The 26,340-nt window shown below is 40.4% G+C and overlaps 1 protein-coding gene across 1 annotated transcript in view; it reads left to right on the top strand.

Moving 5' to 3' along the window:
• atp9b (ATPase phospholipid transporting 9B) overlaps window positions 1-26,340 on the top strand; it is a 290,399-nt gene that overhangs the window by 60,826 nt on the left and 203,233 nt on the right. Inside the window, exons 3-7 of the mRNA XM_080193897.1 lie at window positions 1,658-1,808; window positions 10,147-10,260; window positions 12,808-12,916; window positions 15,919-15,977; window positions 21,735-21,786. Of these exons, the coding sequence (XP_080050023.1) occupies window positions 1,658-1,808; window positions 10,147-10,260; window positions 12,808-12,916; window positions 15,919-15,977; window positions 21,735-21,786 (485 nt within the window). The remainder of the gene's footprint in view (window positions 1-1,657; window positions 1,809-10,146; window positions 10,261-12,807; window positions 12,917-15,918; window positions 15,978-21,734; window positions 21,787-26,340) is intronic.

Here is a 26,340-nt window from a genome sequence, read left to right as displayed (position 1 = left end):
CTGCAAAGTCTCAGTCTCTTTTTTTTTTAATCATCTGCCAAAGTTATACAAGAACTTTAAACATCTTGTATAAATTCATATGTTTTGTGTAGAGGTTAAAATTATGATGGTTATCGATTTAAAGCTTTCATTTGAGGAAATAAAATATCTTTTTATTGTACTGCTTAATCAATTTTACGAGAGTTTTGTTGTACCCTTTGTGCAAATTCTATAAGACATGCATAAATTGAATATAATAAAGTCGTTATAATGCCAGAGAAATGTTTAAAACAAGTGCAGTTCAGTTGATGTGCATTTTTTTTCAAACGTTACTGTGCGCAGATCAAAATTGTGCAGCAAAACAGTTTTCAAGAATTGGGATGCAAATTTTATGCTTCAGAATACCTGATCTGTTTCAGTTTTGGAAACTGAAGTAGATTACAATAGGAAAATCTTTTTCCTCACCACCCAAAGCATTTATGAAGATGATCAGGGAGAGAACAAGGAAAGGGGCATAAATACAGTACCAGTTTATAGTTGTTGTGGATTGCCAAGATTTTTACCGATACTTTTCCAGATAACGTCTTTGATTTTCTTTCGCTGTAAACCAAAGACTAGTAGCCTTGTATAAAAAAAAATTCAAGATTAGCTGGGCAAAGTGGATGAAGAAAAGGGTCAGAATGGACAAGGGAATAGGATAAATGTATTTAGCAGAGGCTCGCATACCCTGTTTTCATATCAAAAACTTGTATTTCTGTTTGGTTATATTTCATATTCCACTCTATTACAAATTATATTTTGGAGTGAGTAGATTTTTTTGAAAAAAAGGAAATCTATGCCTAACGTAGAATTTATAACCTTGCCCAGGAATGTTTATCAAGTTGTCAAGATTACAAAAAAAATTTATCGTTAATCCTCATATCGACTTCATTGTTTTCCAATATGATATTTTAAATGTGGCCACATAACAGGAGTTCCTGATCCTGACACTGAGGGATCAGAATTAGCATGCAAGTTTGTGTTAATTCATAGAATAGAATCCCTACCCTGCAGAAGGAAGCCATTTGGCCCATCGAGCCTACACTAATAAGAATCCCATGCTGGCTCTATCCCCGTAACATGCACAACATCCAGTCCCCCTGATACTAAGGGCCAATTTAGCACAGCCAATCCATCTAATCTGCACATCTTTGGATTGTGGGAGGAAACCGGGACACCTGGAGGAAACCCACGCAGACATGGGGAGAATGTGCAAACTCCACAAAGACAGTCACCCGAGGCTGGAATTGAACCTGGGTGCCTGGCGCTGTGAGGCAGCAGAACTAACCACTGTGCTACTATGCTGCCCCTGAGTTGCTAATGGTGGATATTCTAGCTCCTTCATTTTAATACAACCTGGGCAGTTCACAAATTGGAAACATAGAATGGCTGGACAGAGAAATAAGGGATTATTTGTTTCTGATGTGTGGTAGAAGTGAGGAGTTCTTTGCAAGCTATTTTCACTGACTCAGGAATGATTTAATCTGATGCAAAATGTACCTGGGAAGTAAGCAAACATTTTGAAGCTAACAACAGTTAAACCAGTGATTTTAATATGTTCAATTTAAAATAAAAGCATTTGCATTGGAACTTACTTCATGAAGCATGGTTGAACATTGAGGTGTTTTGTATCTTTCAGTTGCTGTGACTGCCTTGCAAATATCTGTCGGAGAAAGAAACAGCTTAAAGCTCGCACAGTATGGCTGGGACATCCAGAGAAGTGTGAGGAAAAATATCCAAGAAATGCCATCAAAAACCAGAAGTACAACCTCATTACATTTGTACCTGGGGTAAGTGAATGAAAAATTTGGTGCTCCTTTTTGATGGATAGAAATACATAGAAGTTACAAAATAATACTTTTTTGACTAATCTATTCCAGTGTTGGTATATATTATCACATCATAGAATCCCTACAGTATAGAAGGAGGCCATTTGGTCTATCGAGTCTAAACAGACCAAATCCCACCCAGGCCCTATTCCCGTAACCCTCATTTACCCTGCTAATTCCCTGACACTAGACTCAGTTTAGAATGGCCAATCAACCTAACGCACACATCTTTGGACTGTGGGAGGAAACCTGAGCACCCAGAGGAAACCCATGCAGACGGTGACCTGAGGCCAGAATTGAACCCAGGTCCCTGGTGTGTGAGGCAGTATTGCTAACTACTGCGCTCCATATACCCTCTGTGTGAAGGTGCTCTTTATCAGATTTAGCTGAGCATAAGCAAACACAATGAGAACATGTAAAATAATAAAAGCCAGTCCTTCCCATCAAGATGAAAATCAGAATATTGCCTGCACTCTATCATGTGTAAATATGTTAGTGGAATACCACAATTTCCAAGCTTTAAAAAAACAACTTCCATCTTTGCCGTACAGTACAGATTGTGGTCTTTCTTTTTGGAACCTGTGTTCTCTGTTGGTTATATTGGGAGGGGGAAAAGGTGGCTCATGCTCATAACTGAATTTACTATAAAAAGCATTGCTGCAAGTGGTTAGGATCTGGAATGTACTTCCTTGAGAGTGTGGCGGAGGAAAATTCAATCATGGTGCTCAAAAGATAATTGGGGGTGGCACAGTGGTTAGTACTGTTGCCTCAGTGTTAGGGATTCACGTTCAATTCTGGCCTTGTGTGTCTGTGTGGAGTTTGCGCGTTTTCCCCCTGTGTCCTTCGGGTGCTCAGATTCTCTCCCACAATCCAAAGATGTGCAGTTAGCTGGATTGGCCATGCTAAATTACTCCTTAGTGTCCCAAGATGTGTTAATTAGGGGGAATAGCAGGGTAAATATGTGGGATTATAGGGATAGCGCCTGGGTAAAATGCTCTATGGAGAGTTGGTGCAGACTTGATGGGCCAAATGGCTTCCTTCTGCAGTATTAACTAAAGAGAAAAAATTTAAGACAGGGGAGAGAGACTAGTCAAGGTGCTCCTGCAGAGAGCAGGCAGGAACGTGATGGGCTCAATGGGTCATCTGTGTGTCGTAACCCATTCGATGATTCTGTGGTGAATAAACACATGTTTATGAAAATAATTCATGATTTTTTTAAAATTGTAAATCTCAAGTTTTTCTGCACTGACGTCTCCAAGGGTATGCAGGGAACCACATTTCAACTTTAAACCCCACCTTATGATTGTGAACTTTGCAGGCTTATTTGACAAGGTAGAGGATGACCATACTTAAACTAGCTGAAGTTACTCTAAAGTTTATCGCAAATAAGTACAACAAATCAAAAATTGCAACTGTTGACAAACAGTAATCATAGAATCCTACATGCAGAAGGAGGCCATTTGGGCCATCAAGTCTGCACAGTTCACAATCCCAGCCAGACCCTATCCCCATAACCCCAAGCATTTACCCCACCTAATCCCCCGACACAGGGACAATTTAGCGTAGCCAATACACCTAACCTGCATATCTTTGAACTGTGGGAGGAAACTGGAGCAGCCAGAGAAAACTCACATAGACACAGGGAGAACATGCAAACTCTACACACAGTGGTCCACGCCAGGAATCGAACTCGGGCCCCTGGAAGAAAAAAGAATCTCTCTAATTGTTTACAAGTAACAAATAGTTTGACTTTGTGGTAGAGCAGTTGTTGCAAATAACCCAAGCCCATGGATTAAATTGAAGTTGCCTACCACATATTTATAGAGGCAAAACCTTCCACTTGCAGCAGAGGGTTCAGTTTGAATTTTGCTTTACCGTGAACATGTATGCATTTTACCATGAATCTTGTCAATATCAGTTCCACTGTTTGATTTCTTAGTCCTGACTAGCTGCATGGAAATGACCCATTTGCCCCAACTGGTCCATGTGAGTTTTTGTTCCATGTGACTCCTCCTGAAATTCTTCATATAACCGTATCAGCATGACACTGTATTCCTTTCTCCATGTGTTTATTCAGCTTCCCTTTAAATGGCTTTCTGCTATTTGCCTCACCTACAAGTTCTGGTAGTGAGTTAATATTCTCATCACCCTGTGTGTGAAGATATTTCTTTTGAACATTCCTGTTGGATTTCTTAGCCATTATTTTATATTATGGCCCATAGTTTTGGTCTCATCTGCAATTACCTTGTAAACAGCAACATTCAAGGGGCCTCTGGATGGATGCATGAATAGGGAGAGAATAGAGGAATACAGACCAAATGAGAGCAGGGTTTTTTACTTTATTTGGAGCATCGTGATTGGCACAGGCTTGGAGGGCCGAAGGGCCTCTTCCTGCGCTGTACTTTGTTTAAAACTTTTCATAATTTCAGTCGGTTGTCCCTTGGCCTTCTCTTTTCAAATGTTTCCTGATGGATGCAACTTTGCCGTTCTATTGCAATTATTGATGTTCCTGTTTGGAAGTTCTGGCAGCAAGAAGTTTTAAAAATAGTAATATGGCTGTGAGGAGTTTTCTGAGTATTGGTGTTGCATGAAGCGCAAGCATTTTTTGACTTATTCATTTATGGGACATGGGCGTTGCTGGCTGGCCAGCATTTATTGGCCATCCCTAATTGCCCTTGGAGGGCAGTTGTGAGTCAACAACATTGTTGTGGTTCTGGAGTCACATGTAGGCCAGACGAGCTAAGGACAGAAGATTTCCTTCTCTGAAGAGCATTAGTGAACCAGATGGGCTTTTCCGACAATGGATTCATGGTCATCAGTAGATTCTTAATTCCAGTTTTTTTTTTTAATTGAATTCAAATTCCACCATCTACTGTGGAGGAATTCGAACCTGGGCCCCCAGAACATTAGTTGAGTTTCTGGATTAATAGTCTAGCGATGATACTACTAGGCTATCTCCGCCCCTGTTGAATTCTCCACGTTTGAAGTTTAATATGAATGCTGACTTTAGTGGGGAGAGTTTCTCTGAAGCTTCAAGGAAATAAATGCTGCTTTTCAAGATTATCTGCAAAACTAATGCCAATGAAAAGGGCATCACAAAAACAAATGCCTCAGCTTTTGAATTGAATTGTTGTTTAAAACTGGAAAACTTGCATAAAAGTGCTTTATTTGCTGTAACTTTTTAAATTTTACTAATTTTCTTTTATTACATTGAGGGTATACAAAGATGTGACTCCTTTAGTTTTTATTTGAATCATTATTACTCTTTTTTCCTCAGAGTTTCTATAAAGGGCAAGTATGAGTGTGAGGCCAGTATGTTGGTGCCAATGCAATATGTGGGAGGTCTTGGAGGCTCCTGGTCTCCCAGACATCCATACCTGTGCTCAGTGTGTGGAGCTGCAGTCCCTACGGGACCAGGTAAAGGAACTGGAAATGCAGCTTGAGGACCTTCGTCTCATTAGAGAGAATGAGGAGATAATTGATAGGAGCTATCGGCAAGTGGTCACACCAGTGCAACGGGAAGAAGGCACGTAGGTAACTATTACGAAGGGGGAACCTCAGGTGATGGAGAGCACGCCGGTGGATGTCCCCCTTCAAAATAAGTACTCCTGCCTGAAAGAGGCAGCGGTGGCCAGCTGTCTGGAGCTGAGCCAGTACTTCAAAAAACTAAGAAAGAGAGCAGCAAGGCAGTACTAATAGGGGACTCCATAGTGAGGGGATCAGACAGGCGTTTTTGCGGACGCAGATGGGAGTCGCGGATGGTGGTTTGTCTCCCTGGAGCTGGGATCCGGGATGTCTCTGGACGCGTCCCAGACATCCTGAAAGGGGAGGGTGAGGAACCACAGGTTGTGGTTCATATAGGTACTACTGACGTAGGCAGGAAGAGGGAAGCAGTCATGAAAAGGGATTATAGGGAACTGGGTAGGCAGCTGCGAAAGAGGAATGCGAAGGTAGTAATCTCAGGATTGCTGCCTGCGCCGCGGGGGAATGAGAGCAGGAATGGAATGAGGTGGAGGGTGAATGCGTGGCTGAGGGACCGGAGCAGGGGGCAGGGATTCCGGTTCCTGGATCATTGGGACCTCTTTAGGGGCAGGTGTGACCTGTACAGTAAAGACGGGTGGCACTTGAATCCCAGGGGAACCAATATCTTGGCGGGAAGACTGGCTAGAGCTACTGGGGGGACTTAAAACTAGAAAGGTTGGGGGGAGGGAACAGAGGTGAGGAGACTGAGACCGAGGAGGTTAGCTCCCGGGTAGGGAAGGACTGTAGACAGTATGAGAGGGAGGTTAGACAGGTGGTGGAGAAGAGAAATGTCCAGGCTGAGGGGCTGAGGCGTGTCTATTTTAACGTCAGGAGTGTAGTAAATAAGGTAGATGAGCTTAGGGCGTGGATTGCTGCTTGGGAATGTGATGTGGTGGCCATTACAGAGACTTGGATATCTCAGGGACAGGACTGGGTACTTCAGGTGCCAGGATTCAGATGCTTCAGAAAGGACAGGGTTGGGGGCAAAAGAGGTGGTGGAGTGGCACTGTTGGTCAGGGATGGTGTCATGACTGCAGAGAAGGAGGATGCCGTGGAGGGACTGTCTACAGAGTCTCTGTGGGTGGAAGTTAGGAACAGCAAAGGGTCAATAACTTTGCTGGGTGTTTTCTATAGGCCACCCAATAGTGACAGGAAAGTTGAGGTGCAGATAGGGAAACAGATCCTAGAGAGATGTAGAAATAAGAGTTGTTGTGATGGGAGACTTTAATTTCCCAAACGTCGACTGGAGTATCCCAAGGGTAAGGGGTTTGGATAGGGAGGAGTTTGTTAGGTGTGTTCAGGAGGGTTTCCTGACACAGTACGTGGATAAGCCTACGAGAGGAGAGGCTGTACTTGACCTGGTGCTGGCTAATGAACCAGGACAGGTGTCGGATCTCTGGGTAGGAGAGCATCTTGGGGATGGAGATCATAATGCTATCTCCTTCGCGATAGCATTGGAAAGAGATAGGATCAGGCAGGCTAGGAAGGTGTTTGTCTGGAGTAAGGGGAAATATGAAGACATCAGGCAGATAATTTGTCGAATAAACTGGAAAGAGGCGTTCTTGGGGAAAAGTACAGAAGGAAGGTGGCGGATATTCAAGGAATGTTTGACTGGAGCTCTGCACGATAACGTTCCGATGAGACAAGGAGGTTTTGGTAGGGCGCGGGAACTGTGGTGCATGAAGGTTGTGGTGAACCTAATCAGGAAGAAAAGAAAGGTGTATAAAAGGTTCAGCGAGCTAGGAGATGTTAAGGATCTAAAGGAGTATAAGGCTTGTAGAAAGGAGCTTAAAAAGGAAATTAGGAGAGCCAGAAGGGGTCATGAGCAGGTAAGATTAAGGAGAATCCCAAGGCCTTCTACAAATATGTGAAAAGTAAAAGGATGAGAAGAGAAGGGATAGGACCTATAAAAGGTGAAGGGGGAAAAATCTGTGTGGAACTGGAAGAAATGGCAGAGGTGCTTAATGAGTACTTTGCCTCGGTATTCACGGTGGAAAGTGATCTGGGAGGTTGCACTATAGGTTTGCAGCAGTCTGAAAAGATTGAGTACGTGGATGTTAAGGAAGAGGATGTGTTAGAACTTCTAAACTCTATCAAGATAGACAAGTCACCGGGACTGGATGGGGTGTACCTCAGGTTACTGTGGGAGGTGAGGGAAGTGATTGCAGAGCCCCTGGCGATGATCTTTGCGTCGTCAATGGAGACAGGAGAGGTTCTGGAGGACTGGAGGATTGCGGATGTGGTTTCTATTTTCAAGAAAGGGAACAGGGATAGCCCGGGAAATTACCGACCGGTGAGTCTGACCTCAGTGGTTGGTAAGCTGATGGAGAGGCTTCTGAGGGACAAGATATATGAGCATTTGGAGAAGTTTAGAATGATCAGAAATAGTCAACATGGTTTTGTCCAGGGCAGATCGTGCCTTATGAGCCTAGCTGAGTTCTTTGAGAATGTGACTGAACACATTGACGAAGCAAGAGCGATAGACATGGTTTACATGGACTTCAGCAAGGCGTTTGATAAGGTCCCCCATGCAAGACTTCTTGAGAAGGTGAGAGGGCATGGGATCCAGGGGGCTTTGGCCTTGTGGATCCAGAACTGGCTTGCCTGCAGAAGGCAGAGAGTGGTTGTGGATGGGTCTTTTTCTGCATGGAGGTTGGTCACCAGTGGAGTGCCCCAGGGATCTGTTCTAGGAGCCTTGCTGTTTGTCATTTTCATAAATGACCTGGATGAGGAAGTGGAGGGATGGGTTAGTAAGTTCGCTGACGATACAAAGGTTGGTGGTGTTGTGGATGGTCTGGAGGGATGTCAGAAGTTGCAGTGGGACATAAATAGGATGCAAGACTGGGTGGAGAAGTGGCAGGTGGACTTCAATGCAGATACATGTGTAGTGGTCCATTTTGGCAGGACCAATGGGATGAAGGAATACAATATCAAGGGTAGGAGTCTTAGCTGTGTTGAAGAGCAGAAGGATCTTGGGGTCCGGGTCCATAGGACTCTTAAATCGGCCTTGCGGGTGGAGGATGTGGTCAAGAAGGCGTATGGTGTACTGGCCTTCATTAATCGAGGGATTGAGTTTAGGAGTCGGGAGGTAATGCTGCAACTTTATAAGACCCTTGTCAGACCCCACTTGGAGTACTGTGCGCAGTTCTGGTTACCTCACTATAGGAAGGACGTGGAAGCTATTGAAAGGATGCAGAGGAGATTTACAAGGATGTTGCCTGGATTGGGAGGCATGCCTTATGAAGATAGGTTGAGGGAGCTGGGACTCTTCTCCCTGGAGAGACGAAGGTTGAGAGGTGACCTGATAGAGGTTTATAAGATGTTGAGAGGAATAGATAGGGTGGATTCTCAGAGGCTATTTCCCTGGGCTGAAATGGTCGCTACAAGAGGACACAGATTTAAGGTGCAGAGGAGATGTTAGGGGTAAGTTTTTCACTCAGAGGGTTGTGAGTGAATGGAATCGGCTGCCGTCAGTGGTGGTAGAGGCGAACTCGCTGGGGTCTTTTAAAAGACTTCTGGATGAGTATATGGGATCTAATGGGATTGGGGGTTATAGGCCTATGGCTGTGTGTTCAAGCATAGATGGTCACGAAACAATGAATCAAAGATCCAGTGCGAATAAGGTGACATGCAACAGCTGGTGAAGTTTGTTAGCTTTTGTTAAAACCAGTGCTGTAGGTTGCTGAGCAATTGTTAGGAGTGATGTGGACTCCAGAAAAATATCATAATTTTGCATTTATGGAAACCTTTTGCTCAAAGACAAAAATAGCTCAAGAATGGTTTCAGCAGCCTAGTAATGGTTGGCTTTTGTGGGTCCAGCACTCTTGATTGACAACTTTTAAAATTCAATTAAGTGAATGGATCTCCTGTGTTGCATACGCAGGTCGCCTCTTAAAATAGTCATTGAATGGATCCAATTTTGAAAGGTCATCGACCTGAAACATTGGGCCGGAACCTACTGGAAAAATAATGGTGTGTTAATGACGAATTCTGTTATTATTGTGCAAATAGGCTTGTAAGTTCAGGGGATTGAGATCTATTCCATGAGTTACGAATCTCCAGAACTTGCTGGTCAGTGTATGCTGCTTCACACCAGTAGCAACTTGCCCTAGTGTGCCTCGTTATTTTTTAAGAACTTGCTGGATTTGCACACTAATTTACCATCCAAGTTGTTGCAGAAAGTGAGAGCCTGGCAGTTAATAGGAAGCGTACATTTGCAATGACGTGATGAGTCAGTGCCAGTCAGCCTCTCTGATGCAGTAATTGAGCAGTTTAAAAAGTGGAGTTTCACCCTATCAAGTGCCAAATTGTTAATAGAATTTTTTAAAATTTTAAAGTTTTTCTTTTCCTGTTTGTCCGTCTTTCTCCCTCTTTCCATTTTTCTTTTATTCCCCCTTTATTTCTGATATAATGTTGATCCTGCCATTTGCCAAGTTCCCAGATGCTTTGTTTCCCCCGCTGTTCTTTCAGCAAATTCCAGCGCAAAGATTTTTTTTTCAGCTGAACAGAACAATGTCAAGTTCTGGCCCACTAACTCTCTTCACAAATGTTTGACTTGCTGATTGTTTCCAGCATTTTCTATTTATTATTTCAGTTTTCCAGTAAATGCAAAATATTGTTTTTGAATACTTCCCTTATGTCTTCTCCTGATGACCTTTTTAAGAAGCACGTCCCTCAAGAATGCATTTACGAAGTTGTTTGCTGTGAAGTACAACCTGTTTTAAAGGTGAATGTAAAATAAAATTATCAGTCTAATTGTCGTAATATTGCTTTCCAGGTATTATATCAACAATTCAAGTTTTTCTTGAATCTTTATTTTCTGGTGGTATCATGTTCACAGTTTGTCCCATCATTGAAGATAGGCTATCTGTACACATACTGGGCTCCTCTAGTAAGTAAACATATTAACTTCTTAGTTTTAACTTTGCAATGAAGAAGCGTTACGTTTTAATTACTTTTCTGAAAGAGTAGTAACTTGAGGGAAGAAGAAAAAGTTAGCCTTTAAGTGCTGATGCATGGGACTAGTAGTGTGTGTGTGTGTGTGTGTGTGTGTGTGTGTGTGTGTGTGTGTGTGTGTGTGTGTGTGTGTGTGTGTATGTTTCCTGATGCCTCGAAGTCTTAGGACAATTTTCTGTGTTCAGTGTGTTACATTAGCTGCAAATTAATTACATTTTGAAGTGGTCAGTCAGTCATATGGGTGTGATTAGCACTGCAGCATGTTGTCAGATAGGAAGCTGTGATCATGGTCATTTCTACACACCTGCTTGGCCCCTTAAGGTAACCATACAATAAACTTCACTTTTCAACCAGCAAAGCTGTTTGATGCATTTACGTAAACATTTTTGGATCACCTTAAAAGCAACTTGAGAAGTACTTAAAATGGGATCAAAAGATTATGAAAGGTTGTACCACTGTAAGTGGTAATTTATCTTTTCTAGGTACCTGGTTCTGGAAATTTGGCTTCAGATTAAAGGTCAATTTTAATTGTGGTTTCAGTTGGCGAGCAACCTAAAAATATTTGTAAGCTTGCATTGGTCATAAAATGTTCTGCAAGTGGGGTTAAATCTGATTAGATTCAAATGCTTTTACAATTTACTATTATACCATTGAACAACCTTCAGAAAAATAGATGTGTCATAAGGTCAGTAGTAATCAAATATCCTGTTTGCAGTGAAGATCAAATTCAGTTCAAATCTCATTGATTCAAGCTGAATTTGATTTTCTTGATGTTTAAAGTATACCATTGCCCTGAATTAGGATGTGTTCAACAATATCAAATCTAGCTACAGTGATAAGTAGCGCTAGAATTCAAACATAGTGCAGTCAAGATGTACTTTGTTTAAATGTAGTGTTTTAAGTATCTTTGTAAATAAACTTTTACTTGATGTTTCTTTAGAAATTTTAATACTTTGTTTGACTATCTGCTTCCATAAAGCTCTACCTCTTATAATCAAGTAGATTTTTATAATTGCATCTTAGATGTTGGTTGGAAGTGGTGACTATGTAAAAAGTACTCAGCAAATGTTTTTTGCGAGTTTGAGCTAAACATCAATTGTAAGCTTAAGCTTGCCACATCTAGTCGTGTTGGGTGATTAAACAATTAACCAGAAGAGGAGGCTCAAACATCCCTTTTCTCAATGTTGCGGCAAAAATCCGGAACACCCTTCCTAACAGCAGAGTAGCTGCACCAGATGGACTTCACTGGTTCAAGAAAGTGAACTGTCTTCTCAAAAACATTTGAGGAGGGCACCAAATGTTGGCCTTGCCAACGATGCTCACATTCTGTGAAAATATAAAGTATCCTATTGTTGGGCAATCATCCTGAATGCTTATATAATGTATTCTGAGTAGTATAGAAAAAGCTATGAAAGAAATACTTGTCCGTGCTACAATTATAAAGAAGATGCAATGCAAGTATTCTGATCAATAACTGCACTGACCCGTGATAAAGAGATCAGCAGCACAAATAATATTTTTACAATTTTTTTATCTAGCAAAGCCATTGAATGAGGAAAATAAAATGACCCATAAAACATGCTCCTTCCATAAATAGTCTGCAATCTAACTAATGTAAATATACTGTGTAAATAACCCTGACCTCAAGCAAGAATGCAGAAATTTATTTGCATCTCTAAAACACAGTGCTTCAAAAGTTGACTCCAGGTATTCCCAGCAACCTAGGACAACTATCCAGAGACTTTCCTTATTGAAGGTGAAGCCCCCTTTTTTTTAAATTCCACTGCTGCAGATTGTTCTGTCCTATTTTGCTGAGAGGCCTAGGAATGATTGAATCAAATACTGCTCAGCACTAGTTCCTGAACAGATTCTGAGTGCAAGCAAAGCCTCATTAAGTTGAGTATTTTAGTGAGCCCAGCCTTCTTTCCAGACGCCATCAGAGATGCCTTAGGACCACTTTAACCAGTATGGCATCCACCATTTTCCATGTCTTGGATGACCTTCCCCAAAATTAGCACGTTGAGTGCTCATTTAGAACTCTAAAAACAGTCAAAACACTGAATTATTTTCTACCCCTACCTGTGTCCTGGAGAGGCAGAATTTATGCATGTACGATAAAAAGTAGTGCTAGCTAAATTCAAATTAATGTCAAGTTATTAACCATTTTGCCAGAGATGTATCAAAATTGAATTTGAGCTTAGCCATGCAAAACCTGTTATCTTACAATGCTTGATTTTGTATCGAAATAAAGCTTTTATCTTCTTTTTTTATTTTGAAGACTGGTTCTTAATTATTTTGCTTTCGCTTTGGTGCATCCAGTAGAGTGATGACTTGAACAGCAGCTAAAATTAGCAAGTAATGGTCATCTTTCGATTTAAATCCTTTAATTATGCTGTTGCTAAATCAGTTGCTGATGTATATTCTCAGTAATGATAATCATATTCTCCTTCACTCCAATCACTGATAAGCTTTTATTTTCTAGGGCTTTGTTATGGCGGTAACAATAGTTCGGGAAGCATTAGATGAGTTCCGTCGCTATCAGCGAGATGAGGAGATGAATTCACAGTTGTACAGCAAGCTTACCATTAGAGGTTGGTATAACTTCCTCAATAATAGAACAATAATTGGTGAGTTTAATCGGTAGCTTTTGAGGAAAAAAAAGTTACCAGTGATCCAGGTTTTAAGTGTTCATCATTTGCATCTTTTAAAATGGACTAACATAGTTCCCATTGCTTAAATTAATCCCATTAGAACATGTGCACGAACATGTATCACTGAATAATGTTGTTTTCAAATTCTTGAGATTGTAATTTATTGTAATGAGCAGTTGTTAAAATTGTACTTTGTTTAAAAAACACTCTCTTTTTCACACCAAAGTGTATATGCTCACATTTATCCTGACAGTGTAACTACTATTAGGGGGCCTATGAACTACTCCCACCAGCGTTTTTTTAGCCCTTGCTGTTCCTAGTCTTTATCCTTCTACTTTATGATCTTCTGAGCCAGGATCATTCCTCACTAATATCCTTCTGGCATCATTTGCTATCAGGTCTTTCTCTCCTCCTTAAACATTCTGCCTGTCTGTTTGAAATATTGTGTACCCTGGAATGTTTATTTCCAAATTTTAATCATGTCTGTAATGGCAATTTGATCTAAACAATTTTTCTATTTGTGCCACTAGTTCATTCAGCTTATAGCAGGTGCTTCAAATACAAGTTCCTTTTGTTTTACTGCCATTGCCCAAAAGGACCTTGCTTGCTGATAGAAAATCACTGTTGAACTCTCCATCCCTCCCTGTAGCACTCTGCTTGTTTTTACCCACTTTGCTACCCGCTCCCCCCCCCCCCCCCCCCCCCCCCCCAATCCAATTGTTTAAAGCTCTGTCCATTGCCCTAGTTATACAATTCACCAGGACACTGGTCCAAGCAGGATTGATGCCAGTGGAACACACTGTCTTTCCTGAATGCTGGTGCTAGTGCCTGTAAATCCCAAATCCCTTTCTTCCACACCACTCATGCGTTTAACTCTTTAATCTGCTTGACCCTTTGCCAGTTGGCATGTGGCTTAGGCAACAATCCAAAGATTACATCCTGTATTTTAATTTGGACACTAAATCTTAATTCTCCCAATAGAACATCATTATTTCTTCCCTTGTACCTTTATTGGGTCCTATGTGGACCATGACAACTGGATCTTCCCTCTCCTATTCCATGTTTGTCTCCAGTTGTGAGGAGATGGTCTTAATTGGGCAGGCAGCTGAACTTGGGGCTTATTTAATTAATTAGCTATTAATTTACAAATAGCAGAAACCCTAGCTTGGAGATAGCTGATGAGTGTTCTCATTCTAACAAGAAAGGCTATAAAAAGCACCACCTCTTTCCTCCTCTGAACAGAGTTCCTAATTTAGCACTTGTAACACATCCACCTTGGGCCTCCACTCTTCACACCAGTACAAATTATAACCAGTTCTGAATTGAGCCATATCTAAATACATTAAGTGCATCAAGGTGTTGTTAATTGTGAATGTTAATTTTAAGTGACACGAGTGAGTGATGTATCTTGGCTCTATATTCAGATGGAAAAGTCATTAATGCAAAGGATTTCTTCGTTCTATGGTTGTCTGGATACTGCAGGGACGTTAGGTGACCTGTTGCTATTGAACTCTGTGATCGGCAATGTGCTTACTTGCACAGTAATAATTTTAATCTTTTGAAATTGTGTTCAAAAATTGGCTTAAGAATTATTTTTAAATGCTGGGCTTTTGGACCATGACGGCCCAGTTTTTGTTGTCAAAATGCCACAAGAAAAATGAAACAGATAAATAAAATGCTAAAGTTTTTTAAAAAAGGGTAGAAAGCATTTGGTAATAGCAAAGAATTGGGGAAAAAGTAACAATCAAAGAGCAAGCAGATTTTTCGATCTACGTTTTTTCAAATCTTAGTTAATTTTGGGGTTAATACAATAACAGCTGTTGTGAATGTCTAATTTTCCTGATTTAAGTTATTTTCGGTATCATGGTGTGTAATCTATGTTCTAAAAAACAACCTGGATGGTTCATGGAGATGGGAACTTTAATGAATCTTTGCAATCTGAGGGTTAAAAAGATTTGTGTTTTTAAAACATGAGGACTGAATTGAATCTCACCTAGTAATTTGCAGTTTTAAGCTGCTGTGGTGAAATCTAAATTGCAGAAGAGTAGTGTGAAATCTGTAATAGGGAATGGAAAGTAGTAGTTTCAGTGGGAATTACTTCCTGACTTCCATAAGTAGGTATTAAATTGTTATATCTGATATGACCTAAAGAGCAAGAGTTTTATCCATGCAATTTCCCATTAGTTTCCTGTGGCCTTGTGCCCAGTATTATAATTGGAGTTAGGCCGGCAGGATTAGACACAAGGTTTTGTAAATTGGAAAAAAAATCCTTGGGAAAATATTTTATTAAAATGATACTAAACCAGTAAAGCAATATAAATTTCCATTTATAATCTGTTCCTTGGTTGTGTATATTTTAGTAAAATTTTCAGATTGAAGTACAAAAACAAATCTTGATGACAAATTCTTCAGCTATTGAATGAACAGGAGTTTGGTGTCATTATTAAGCTTCAGCTATGTTATTTACATTAGAAGAATGCATAAATATATTTACTGCTATTGGGATCTGACCATATTGGCTACTTTTAGCTACTGAAAGACTTAGAAATATGTGTTTAGTCTAAAATGTTAAAAATGGCTTGATGATCTGGTACAGATGTCACAATTTGCATGGTCTAAATTATTAATACTAGAATAAGATGTGTTCTAAAAGGTTATGTGGTGTACCTAATTATATTCTAGAACTTGATGCTTCTTGTTGATAATCTGTATTTAGATTAGCCATGGACGTAAATCTGATGAACTTTTGCTGCTGTGTTCAAAGTGAGCCTGCAGTCCTCTTTCAGCACAGTTTTGACAAAACTCAGATTAGAAAGTTTGGGAGCAGAACTATGTACTTAACTGGCATTCAAACCAAAAGAAAGTAACCTGGCTTTAATTATGAGACGTGTGGTTTGCTGAGGCTTCAACAAATGTGACTAATTAACTATTCTTTTTTTTAGGTAAAGTGCAGGTGAAGAGTTCAGACATCCAAGTGGGAGATCTTATTATAGTCGAGAAGGTTTGTGTTTGTTGTATTTACTGCTCACATATAAGGAAATGATTACAACTTCTAGCCACAGTGTACTTCTCACACTGCTGACTGGAAAATACCTTGAAATATGACACTTGGACAAATGATCTTGCGATGTATCAAACTTCTTTGAGAAAGTGCCTGTATCGACCTTGATTAATACCCGAAAGAAAACAAAATTGACTTATTTTTGTTATGTGCTTTTTACATATAACAGCATTAATGCAATTATATCAAAAGGTCCATGGTTAATTGTATCTGTATTGGATCTGTTACAGAGAATGCAGAAAATATTGATGCCGATGAATGGGGGAAAGGAATCGCCACATTCATTAATACTTCAAGCTTTGTGTGCGCCTTTCCTCCTGTGTTTGAATTTGTTTTAAATGTGTGGCATCCTGATGTCTCTTGTCAATTTGCTTCTTAAGGAGGTATTTCTGTTGTAATGTGTGTGCACTGCATAAAATAATTCACTATACTAGGCGTGGTTTGCTAATTGCAATGGAAATCTAATTTCATTCTCCGAACTTATGAAAATATATAAGAGATAACAGTAATAAAGATCAAAAAGATGTAATAAGACTTAATGAGGACAAGTGAGCAAATGAATTAAGAGTAGGGTTTAAAAATGTGGACTGAGTGCAATGAAAAAATATAAAACAGATAAAATAAAAAGCTGCGTGACAAGTGTCCAATGGAAAGAATACTTATAAAGTCCAGCACATTGTTGCAGTATTGCTGTGAAATGGTGAGACATTTTTGGTGAGATTGTCTGATCTCCCAGCCTCATGTTTTCTGCTAGCAGGAGATGGCACATTGTTAGCTAGTGGTGGGATTCTCTGGCCCTGCCACTGTCAATGGGAATTCCTGTTGACATCACTCCATACTGATGGGAAACCTGCGGGTGGGGGTGCATGGCTGGCGGGACTGGAGAATCCTGCTGGTGTGAACAGCTGGAGAATTCTGCCCTTTGTTTCCAATAGTCAGTACCTCCACTGTTACGTGCTTGTTTCTGTTCATCTTTTCTACTGCTGCTATTATGATGGATGTTTCTTACTGTTAACATTACTCTTGGCAAATACTTTGTTCTATGCTTTCCTGTTCTGTATATGTAGATTTTGCAGTGAGTGCAAAGTCTTTTATGCAAACGTAAGCATCAACAAAGCAATGGTTAGCCTCCATTCAACGCCTTTAATGTTGAAAAACTGACCAAGAAATTTCATCAGACAAAAATGAACTCTTGAGTTAAAGAATTTTTTTGGAGAGTGACTAAAGACATAGCCAAAGAGGTGGGTTTTAACATGGCTCTTAAAAGGCAAGGAGGTTTAAAATGATAATTCCAGGTATCCAAGAAATTAACTCAGGACTTTACTCAACTTTCAACCTATCTAAGTCTCTATGCACTCTTGCAATTGTCAGAATTTTTAAGCTAGCCTTGATATCAGGTAAATTTGATTCACTCTTTTTTTTTCAACCTTGGTGTTGACCAATATTCTAGCCAGCATAGCCCCCACTGATTAAGAAGAAAAATTATAGGGGTGAGGCGATTCAGTCCAATTCTCAACATCTGTTGCTCTAGTTTGAACTGACAGAAAGCACTGAAATAGATAACCTTCATTAACTACTAATTGAGTTCTCAAATAATGAATGCCAGATATTTTCTGTAGCTGAATTGTAAATAGGAGTTTGAGAATAAAATTATTTTTCAAGAAGTCAGTGCTTTTAACTGTTCACAGTTTAATCTACGGAGTATTTGCTTATGCTTCGTTAAAAAAGTATAAATATTGCATTCACATATTTGGAAACAGGTAATGAATGATCTTTTTCCATAGTAGAAGCCTTCTCTTTAGCTGGTATTCTGTCTTCTGGCAGCACAGATGCATCGTTTTTACTCAGGTTTCTTCCACTTGTTGATGATCCATTGCAAGTTTGTTTGCATGATGTCAGTAACTTGAGAACTGCTTGTTGGACCATTGCCAGCCTAGTAGGAGGCAATGTATGATCCTGTTTGAGTGGAATGAATTGTATGGGACAGATAATCAGTTTCAAAGGGAAATAGCCTAGATGCTTCTAATAGCTGGAAGTGTGTAGGATGGATTGGACGTAGTTCGGTGAAAACCTGTCCTGCGTTCTAGTATAATCTAAGGTCCAATGTAATGTTATTTCTTTTTTAGACTTTTGCATGACGACCAAACGTTGAAGATGAATATGAATGGCGTAACTTTATATTTTTGATTTTTCTCTAAATGTTTGAGTTTCATTTTCCTTTGACAGTGATTTTGTCACTGAAAGTTTGCACATTCTCTGAGTTTGTGTGGGTTTCCTCCAGTTGCTCCACTTTCCTCCCAGAGTCCAAAAATGGACAGGTTAGGTGGATTTAATGTCTCAAGATGTGTAGGTTAGGGGGATTAGTGAGGTAAGTGCTCTGTCGGAGACCATGTGCAAACTCGATGAACCCAATGGCCTCCTGCACTGGAGGGATTCTATGAAAGTAATCCCCCAAATATTTTGGGGAAATGCTTCCAAAGGCAAAAAAGCTGAAAGTGAAATCTGTTTTAATTTCACTGGTTTGAAACCTCTTGGTACCAAGTCTTCTTTGGTAGTTATCTTATTATTAAAGTGACTGATGTAATTGCCAGAAATTGAGATTTTTTTTCATACTTCGATCACTAGCATCATGATCTAGCAAACCAACTAGGAAGTAAATCTCATTTTGCTGGATATTAAACAGAACATTTGGTAAATATGCAGTCCTCCCCTGATAAGTAATCCAATTTAAAGTCATTGAGCATGAAGAAAGTAATTAACCATTTTTGCTTGTTTCATTGGTGTGGTCCAGTCAGTTTCATAGTGAACTATGGCTTGGGTCTCCGTCTGTGAGGAGTCTGCATGTTCTCCCCATGTATGCGTGGATTTCCTCCAGGTGCTCCGGTTTCCTCCCACAGTCCGAAAGATTTGCTGGTTAGATGCATTGACCATGTTCAGTTCTTCCTCGCTGTACCTGAACAGGGGCCAGAGTGTGGCGACTAGGGGATTTTCACAGTAACTTCATTGCAGTGTTTCATGTAAGCCTACTTGTGATACTACTTGTAAATAAAAACATTAAAAATTGTTGTATCTTTGGCACTGGTTCCACTGACTTAGCCGGAATTGCATTGTTATCACAGATGTAAACAATACCAACCTCAGTCCCATGGTCTTTTTCACATTGCTGTCAATCAGACCTTGCTGTGCAACACTTGATTGTCATGTTTCCCTATATTACAAAGCATCTGTACTTTTAAAGTATTTAATTGACAGTGAAATATTTTAGGATGCCCTGTGAACAGGCAAATTCACATTACTTTATTTCCTTTCTTTTTTCACTTAATTTTCAGCAATGGAGAAATCACTGGAATTTCCTATAGGTGTACCAGATGTTTCCTTTTATAATGCTTAATATAGAACACAGAACAGTACAGCACAAGAACAGCCCTTTCGCCTGCCAAGCCTATGCCAATCACGTTTACCTGTCCAGACCATTCACTTATATTCCTCTGCCTGTTTGTTCAAATGTCTATCAAGATAAGTCTTGAATGTGGCTCCAGACCCCCACCACTCTGTGTTTAAAAAAAAATCTTCCCCTGCGCATCTCCACTGAACCTTTCCCCCCTTATCTTGAACTTGTGCCCCCTTTTGTAATTGTCATTTCTGTCCTGGGAAAAAGCTTCCAACTGTTCACCCTATCTATCTTTCATAACTTTATAATTTTATAAACTTCTATCAGGAAGTTGGTATACATGGTATTCATAAATATATTGTATATAGTCCTTTAAATGTAAACAAAAATACTTTCTAATGGTATTGCTATTTATAGCAGTTGCTTCAATTCTGATGATCTTTTAATCTTCAGACAAGTTAGTCAGCTTGCAATCTATGAATCTCATTATCCCGAAACTCAGTGATTCTTTTGCCTACCAAAAAGCAAGAATTTCTGGAGCATCCATATGACACTCCAGGTATGATTGCGTGGTTGGCAGAGCTGATGACCTGAGTGAATAACTGTTTGTGACAGGGATGTGTGAAGCGATTATATGTTCTCTGGTCCCACAGCTGTGAGGAATTGTATTGCTCAGGCCTTTTTCACAAAGATCCTAGCAAAGAACAGAGGCAAAGTTGTCATTCATTCAGTCGGCTTGAACTGGATTGCAGCCCCCGAAGAGAAAAAATGGGTTGATCTTAATGTATTATCCCAACTTTTTGATGTTGAGGAACTCGGGTGAAAAATCAAGGCTGTAGTTCGTGGGCAGAATCAATGGCAATAATTAGAAAAACCAGGGTTACAGACCAGGTGATGATGCCAAACTGGGTTATAATTTTTATTCCCTGTAATAATTGACAGCTTGAAGCAATACTAAATAACTGAATTAGCTTTCAAACACTAGTAAAAAATAGCGTTGACACAATTAGAAGCCACGCAGCCTTGTCCTGTGCTGTTCAGTATGAAGTCTGACAGTCTGAAGTCCAACGCCGGCATACCCACATCATGACTACTGTTCAGCATGAACAGTGAACGAAAAGGGCTTGTAGTCCCTTCCATTTGGGTAAAGTTGGAGCCCAAGAAATCTTTTCGTAAAACTTCAGATTTAGGAATATAACTTTCTTGTTTAGTTTGTAATGTCACTGATTCATGAGCATAACATTCCTGTTCTTCATATTGGGTAATGTGATTGAAGGAATGAGGAAGTTAGCTTGAATGATGAGAGTTCAAATGTGGTAGAGATGCAAAAGGATCCAAGGATGCCAATTCAGGGGCTGCATGGTGGCAAAATGGTTAGCATTGCTGCCTCACGGCACCAGGAACCTGTGTCTACATGGATTTCCTTGGGGTGCTCTGGCTTCCTCCCACAGCCTGAAAGATGTGCTAGTTAGGCACATTGGCCGTGCTAAATTCTCACTCAGTGTACCTGAATAGGCACTGGAGTGTGGCGACTAGGGATTTTCACAATAACTTCATTGCAGTGCTATGTGTTTTGTGACACTAATAAATAAACTTAAAAAAACTCATCACTAAAAGTAGCAGTGCAGAAGAACAAAGCCGTACAAAATGGAAACGAGTCATTGGTTCTTTTCTCAAGGAAAAAAATTTGAAAGCAAAGAAATGCAGAAAACTTTGGTTACAAAACATTTAGAATATTTTATATAGTTCTGAACCTACAAAAAGGTATAGATTATAGAAGCACTGATGGTTTTAGGTCATCCTTGTAATTGTTCTTGTACTAAGAAGTTAGTTATTAAAGACTAAGTAAGCTAGGGCTCTTTTCTCTGGATAAGAGAGGACAGATAAAGATCTTTACAATTGTGAAAGAGTTCAGCAGGATACATGTGGAGAAAATAATTCCATCTGAGGGATTCCAAAACTAGGGACCATATGTATAGGATCACAAGTAAGAAATCCAATAAATAATGCAAAAGAAACTGCTTTACCCAGAGAGTGGTGAGAATGTGGAATTTGCTGTAGCATAGAACAGTTAGGAGAATAGCATTGATGTACACATGAAGAGGCAAGCTGTGTAGGGAAGGAGAAGTGAATCGAAGATGAAATAAGGATTCAGGGAGGCTCATGTGCACCTGATGGGCCACACTGTGTTAAATTCTATACCCTAGAGTGTACGGTAACTCCATCTTCAGTGGACATGTTTTGACTGGCAGGCAAGTTGGAACCCCAACTATTTACTCATATTACTGTTTAATCTTGTGTTTCAGAACCAGCGCATTCCTGCTGACATGATCTTTTTGAGAACATCAGAAAAAAGTGGTAAGCAATCTTACTTTACTGCTTTCCACTGCCTATTAGTAAAACAAGTGTGAGGAATGCTTTATACCTTGACTAAACAGATCATTGTCTGTTTTAGATTTGCAAATAGACAGTAAAATCAGTGAAACTTAATGTTAATATGGGAATCTCACCATTATACACAGAATACTATCTGAAAAAATATTGTTTTGCTAATATTTTGCAATAATTTCTGAATAAATATTTGGATTGGATTTGAGTCTTTTCCTTGTTGAAGTATATTGTGTTGCTGTCACCAGTGCAGAATCGTTTTCCGCAAGTAGCGTAACCAAAATTTATTTAAGATTTCTCAAATGAGTTTGAGTATCTAATTTATAATAGTGGGTAATTGATCAAAATGTAAAATAAATCAAAGTAAGTAAAATCACAAGCTTTAATCTGAATTATTATAATTGTATTCTAGTAAAGTACAGGTAGTCTTTGACTTTACGACACTTGAGTTACAACGTTTACAAATTGACTATCGGTTTCGGCTTTACAATGCCAGTTTTGTCTTTATGATGCCATGCCAGTGAACAGTTGGTCTTTACCAACCATGTTCCGTTATATTCTGTCTTTCACAATCTCAGGGCATATTGCTTCTCAGATACACAGAAGTCTCATAACACCAGGTTAAAGTCCAACAGGTGTATTTGGTAGCAAATGCCACTAGCTTTTGGAGCGCTACTCCTTCTTCAGGTAAATAGGAGTTCCGTTCACAAACGGGGCATATAAAGACACAAACTTAATTTACAAAATAATGGTTAGAATGTGAGTCTTTACAGTTAATCAAGTCTTAAACGTACAGACAATATGAGGGTTAAGCACAGGTTAAAGAGATGTGTGTTGTCTCCAGCCGGGACAGTTAGCGAGATTTTGCAAGCCCAGGCAAGTTGTGGGGGTGACAGATAGTGTGACATGAACCTAAGATCCTGGTTGAGGCAGTCCTCGTGTGTGGAACTTGGCTATCAGTCTCTACTCAGCAACTCTGTGCTGTCATGTGTTGTGAAGGCTGCCTTGGAGAATGCTAATCTGAAGATCAGAGGCCGAATGCCCATGACCACTGAAGTGTTCCCCAATAGGAAGAGAACTTTCTTGCCTGGTGATTGTTGAGCGGTGGTCATTCATCCACTGTCATAGCGTCTGCGTGGCCTCTCCAATGTACCGTGCTCAATGGCATCCTTTTCTGCAGCAATTCAGGTAGAAAACGTTGGTCGAGTTGCAAGAGTATGTACCGTGTACCTTGTGGATGGTGTTCGCACGTGAGATGACGGCATCCGTGTTGATGATCCAGCACGTATTGCAGAGGTTGCTGTGGCAGGGTAGTGGTGTGTTGTGGTCACTGTTCTCCTGAAGGCTGGGTAGTTTGCAGTGGACAATGGTCTGTTTGAGATTTGTGTGGTTGTTTGAAGGCAAAAAGTGGGGGTGTGGGATGGGCTTGGCGAGATGTTTGTCTTCATCAATGACATGTTGAAGGCTCCGGAGAAGATGTCGTAGCTTCTCTGCTCTGGGGAAGTACTGGACGACGAAGGGTACTCTGTCCACCGTGTCCCACATTTGACTTCTGAGGAGGTCGGTGCAGTTTTTCATTGTGGCTCGTTGGAACTGTTGATCGATGAGTCGAGCGCCGTATCCCACTCTTATGAGGCCATCTTTCAGCATCTGGAGGTGTCTGTTGCGATCCTCCTCATCTGAGCAGATCCTGTGTATATGGAGGGCTTGCCCATAGGGGATGGCTTCTTTAACGTGCTTAGGGTGGAATCTGGAGAAGTGGAGCATCGTGAGGTTATCTGTGGGCTTGCGGCACAATGAGGTGCCAAGATGACAGTCCTTGATGGAGATGCGTGTGTCCAAGAATGCAACCGATTTCGGATAGTAGTCCATGATGAGTCTGGTGAGATGGAATTTCTTGATGTCGTCATATTGTTGTTTCAGTGATTGCTCACCGAAACAACTGAGTCCAAAGGAAGAAAATGTCATAAATGTATCTAGTGTATAGCATCGGTTGAAGGTCATGTGCGGTGAAGAGGTTTTCTTTGAACTTGTGCATGAAGGTGTTAGCATATTCAGGTGCGAATTTGGTCCCCGTTGCTGTTCCCTATGTCTAGATTGTTGAATGTGAAGATGTTGTGGTCCAGGATGAAGCGGATGAGTTGATCTGGAGACTGGCAGTTGTCGGCATTGAGTACTGAGGCAGTTGCAGCAATGCCATCGTCATGGAGGATGCTGCTGTAGAGTGCCGAGACATCCATTGTGAAAAGGAGTGCTCCTGGTTCAACTGCTCCATGTGGCTGAGTTTGTGTAGGAAACCGTAGTGTCGCGACGAAAGCTGGGGGTTTTTTGTACGATGGGTTTTGGGATGCCCGCGATGTAGCTGGAGAGGTTCTCACACAGGTTGCCACTGCCTGATGCAGTGGGACAGCCAGATGTGTTTGCCTTGTGTATCTTCAGGAGGCAGGAGAGAGCTCCAATGCGGGGAGTATATGGGATAATAGTGTATCTCAGATACAGTGCAGAGGTCTCTTTTGAAAGTTATATCATGGGAAGTACATTACCGTAAGGCACATTTATATTGAAGCAAGATCTCTCAAACATTCCCCTATTCAGTGAAAATAGGGTTTTGGTTCAGGACCACCGCGCGCGCGCGCACACACACACACACACACACACACACACACACACACCCCCCCCCCCCCCCCCCCCCCCCCCCCCCCCCCCCAATTTATAACATTGTCCCTATTGGAAAACTGGTTCTGATTTGAGGTACCAATTATGTCGTAAATCACAAGAATGCCTGTAAGTAACTTTTGAATGAGGTAGCAACATTTTGTGCTATGGTTCAGTCATAACCATGGAGTAGTTACAGTGTAAGTCAGTTTTTAAATAGAATATGGCGTACTAGTACTGCAATGTAATGTTCTGAATGCATAACTGAGTTTATAACTTTGCTGTTTGCCACCTTTGTCTGAACTTTGCCATGGTTAGTTGTGGCCTATGTTTACTAGTACTACTGGATTTGTATTTTTTTTTGCCATGTATTTAACAGCAACATGCAAGATGAATTGAACTTCAGTGCTAACATAAATTTACTTGAAATACGTTTCATAAGTTGTCACTTGTGGGAAGGTGATGGCCTAGTGGTATTATCGCTAAACTACCAATCCAGAAACTCAGCTAATGTACAGGGGACCAGAGTTTGAATCCTGCCATGGCAGGAATTTGAATTCACATTAAAAGTACCTTGAATTAGGACTCTACTGATGACCATGAAGCCATTGTGGATTGTTGGAAAAACCCATCTAGTTCACTAATGTCCTTTTAGGAAAGAAAATCGGCCATTCTTACCCGATCTGGCCTACATGTGACTCCAGAGCTACAGCAATGTGTTTGATACTCAATGGGCAATAAATGCTGGTCAACCAGCAATGCCCATGTCCCACAAATGAATAAAAAAAGTCCTATTCACATACAACAACTAAAAATTGTTATAGGTGACCCATCCTCACCCCATTCTCAACTTCCCACTGTTCTGCAGCACCATGTTCTTTTGGTGTCAATCACTAGATTCATGCTAGTGCACCTCTCAAGACCTCAACATCAATATCATCATGAGATGATCATTGTGAGTTTTCTGATCGGTTAAAAACATGGGACTCTTAAGTAATTGGCATTTTTGATCAACTTGTCCTACCCATTCCTCATGCGTGCCAAATCATAGCAATATTGTTGAATATTATTCTTGTATTAGCACTTTTGGAGTTCCAGGCTATTGCTGGTCATTTAGTGATTAGGAAATTTGGTGTCGTTTCAAAAGCTAACGTAAACTACCCTTTTCTGAAGTACTTGAAGCGTTTAAAGTCTTTTTTTCAAAAAAACTTCATAGCAAATGTTAATTAGCACAACTGAATGTATAATTGATTTGTGCTTGGCTTTTTTTGTGGGAAGGATAAACACGTTTATTTCTTGGTTCTGGCATTGGAATTTTGACTGCATTAGGAACGACTTAGAATTCTCCTTTGGATAATGTCATACTCCAGGGCTTACTGGAGGAAAAATGAGTGAGAAGATATAACCTCGGAGCACCAAGAGTCCTTCCAACGTGTTGACAGGGATAGCGAATCTCATTTAACTTTTTTGGCTGTTCAGTGGAAAGGTTTGAGGACCGCAACAGCATTTCAATTAATTGGTCAAATATCTTTACTCTTTTTATTTTGCATGGTTACATGATCACCATTCATGGACTAAATTTAACTCCAGATTTGCTATTGTAGACCACTCTGTTGATACCAACATTTCAGGAATCTAATCATGTTTGACAGCATCTGGAGAAATTGACACCTTGTTTATATTGGCTGCCGTTGGACAAACCTGCTCTTGAATTTGTGTTGTGGACTCAGATTTCAGTGTAGTTGCCCTTTTTAAATTACACGATCACAGGGCCACTCTTACTACTGGTCTGGACTTTATAAACCGTGAGGCATACACAGTGTACATGTAGCAAGATTCAAGAAAAGAATTTACATGGAACTATAGTCT

Source organism: Carcharhinus amblyrhynchos, chromosome 8 (assembly GCF_965287045.1).
Source record: "Carcharhinus amblyrhynchos chromosome 8, sCarAmb.v2.hapA, whole genome shotgun sequence".
In the NCBI taxonomy this organism is placed as follows: Eukaryota; Metazoa; Chordata; class Chondrichthyes; order Carcharhiniformes; family Carcharhinidae; genus Carcharhinus; species Carcharhinus amblyrhynchos.
The sequence above is the reverse complement of the archived record's forward strand: the minus strand, read 5'-3'. Positions and strand labels throughout refer to the sequence as shown.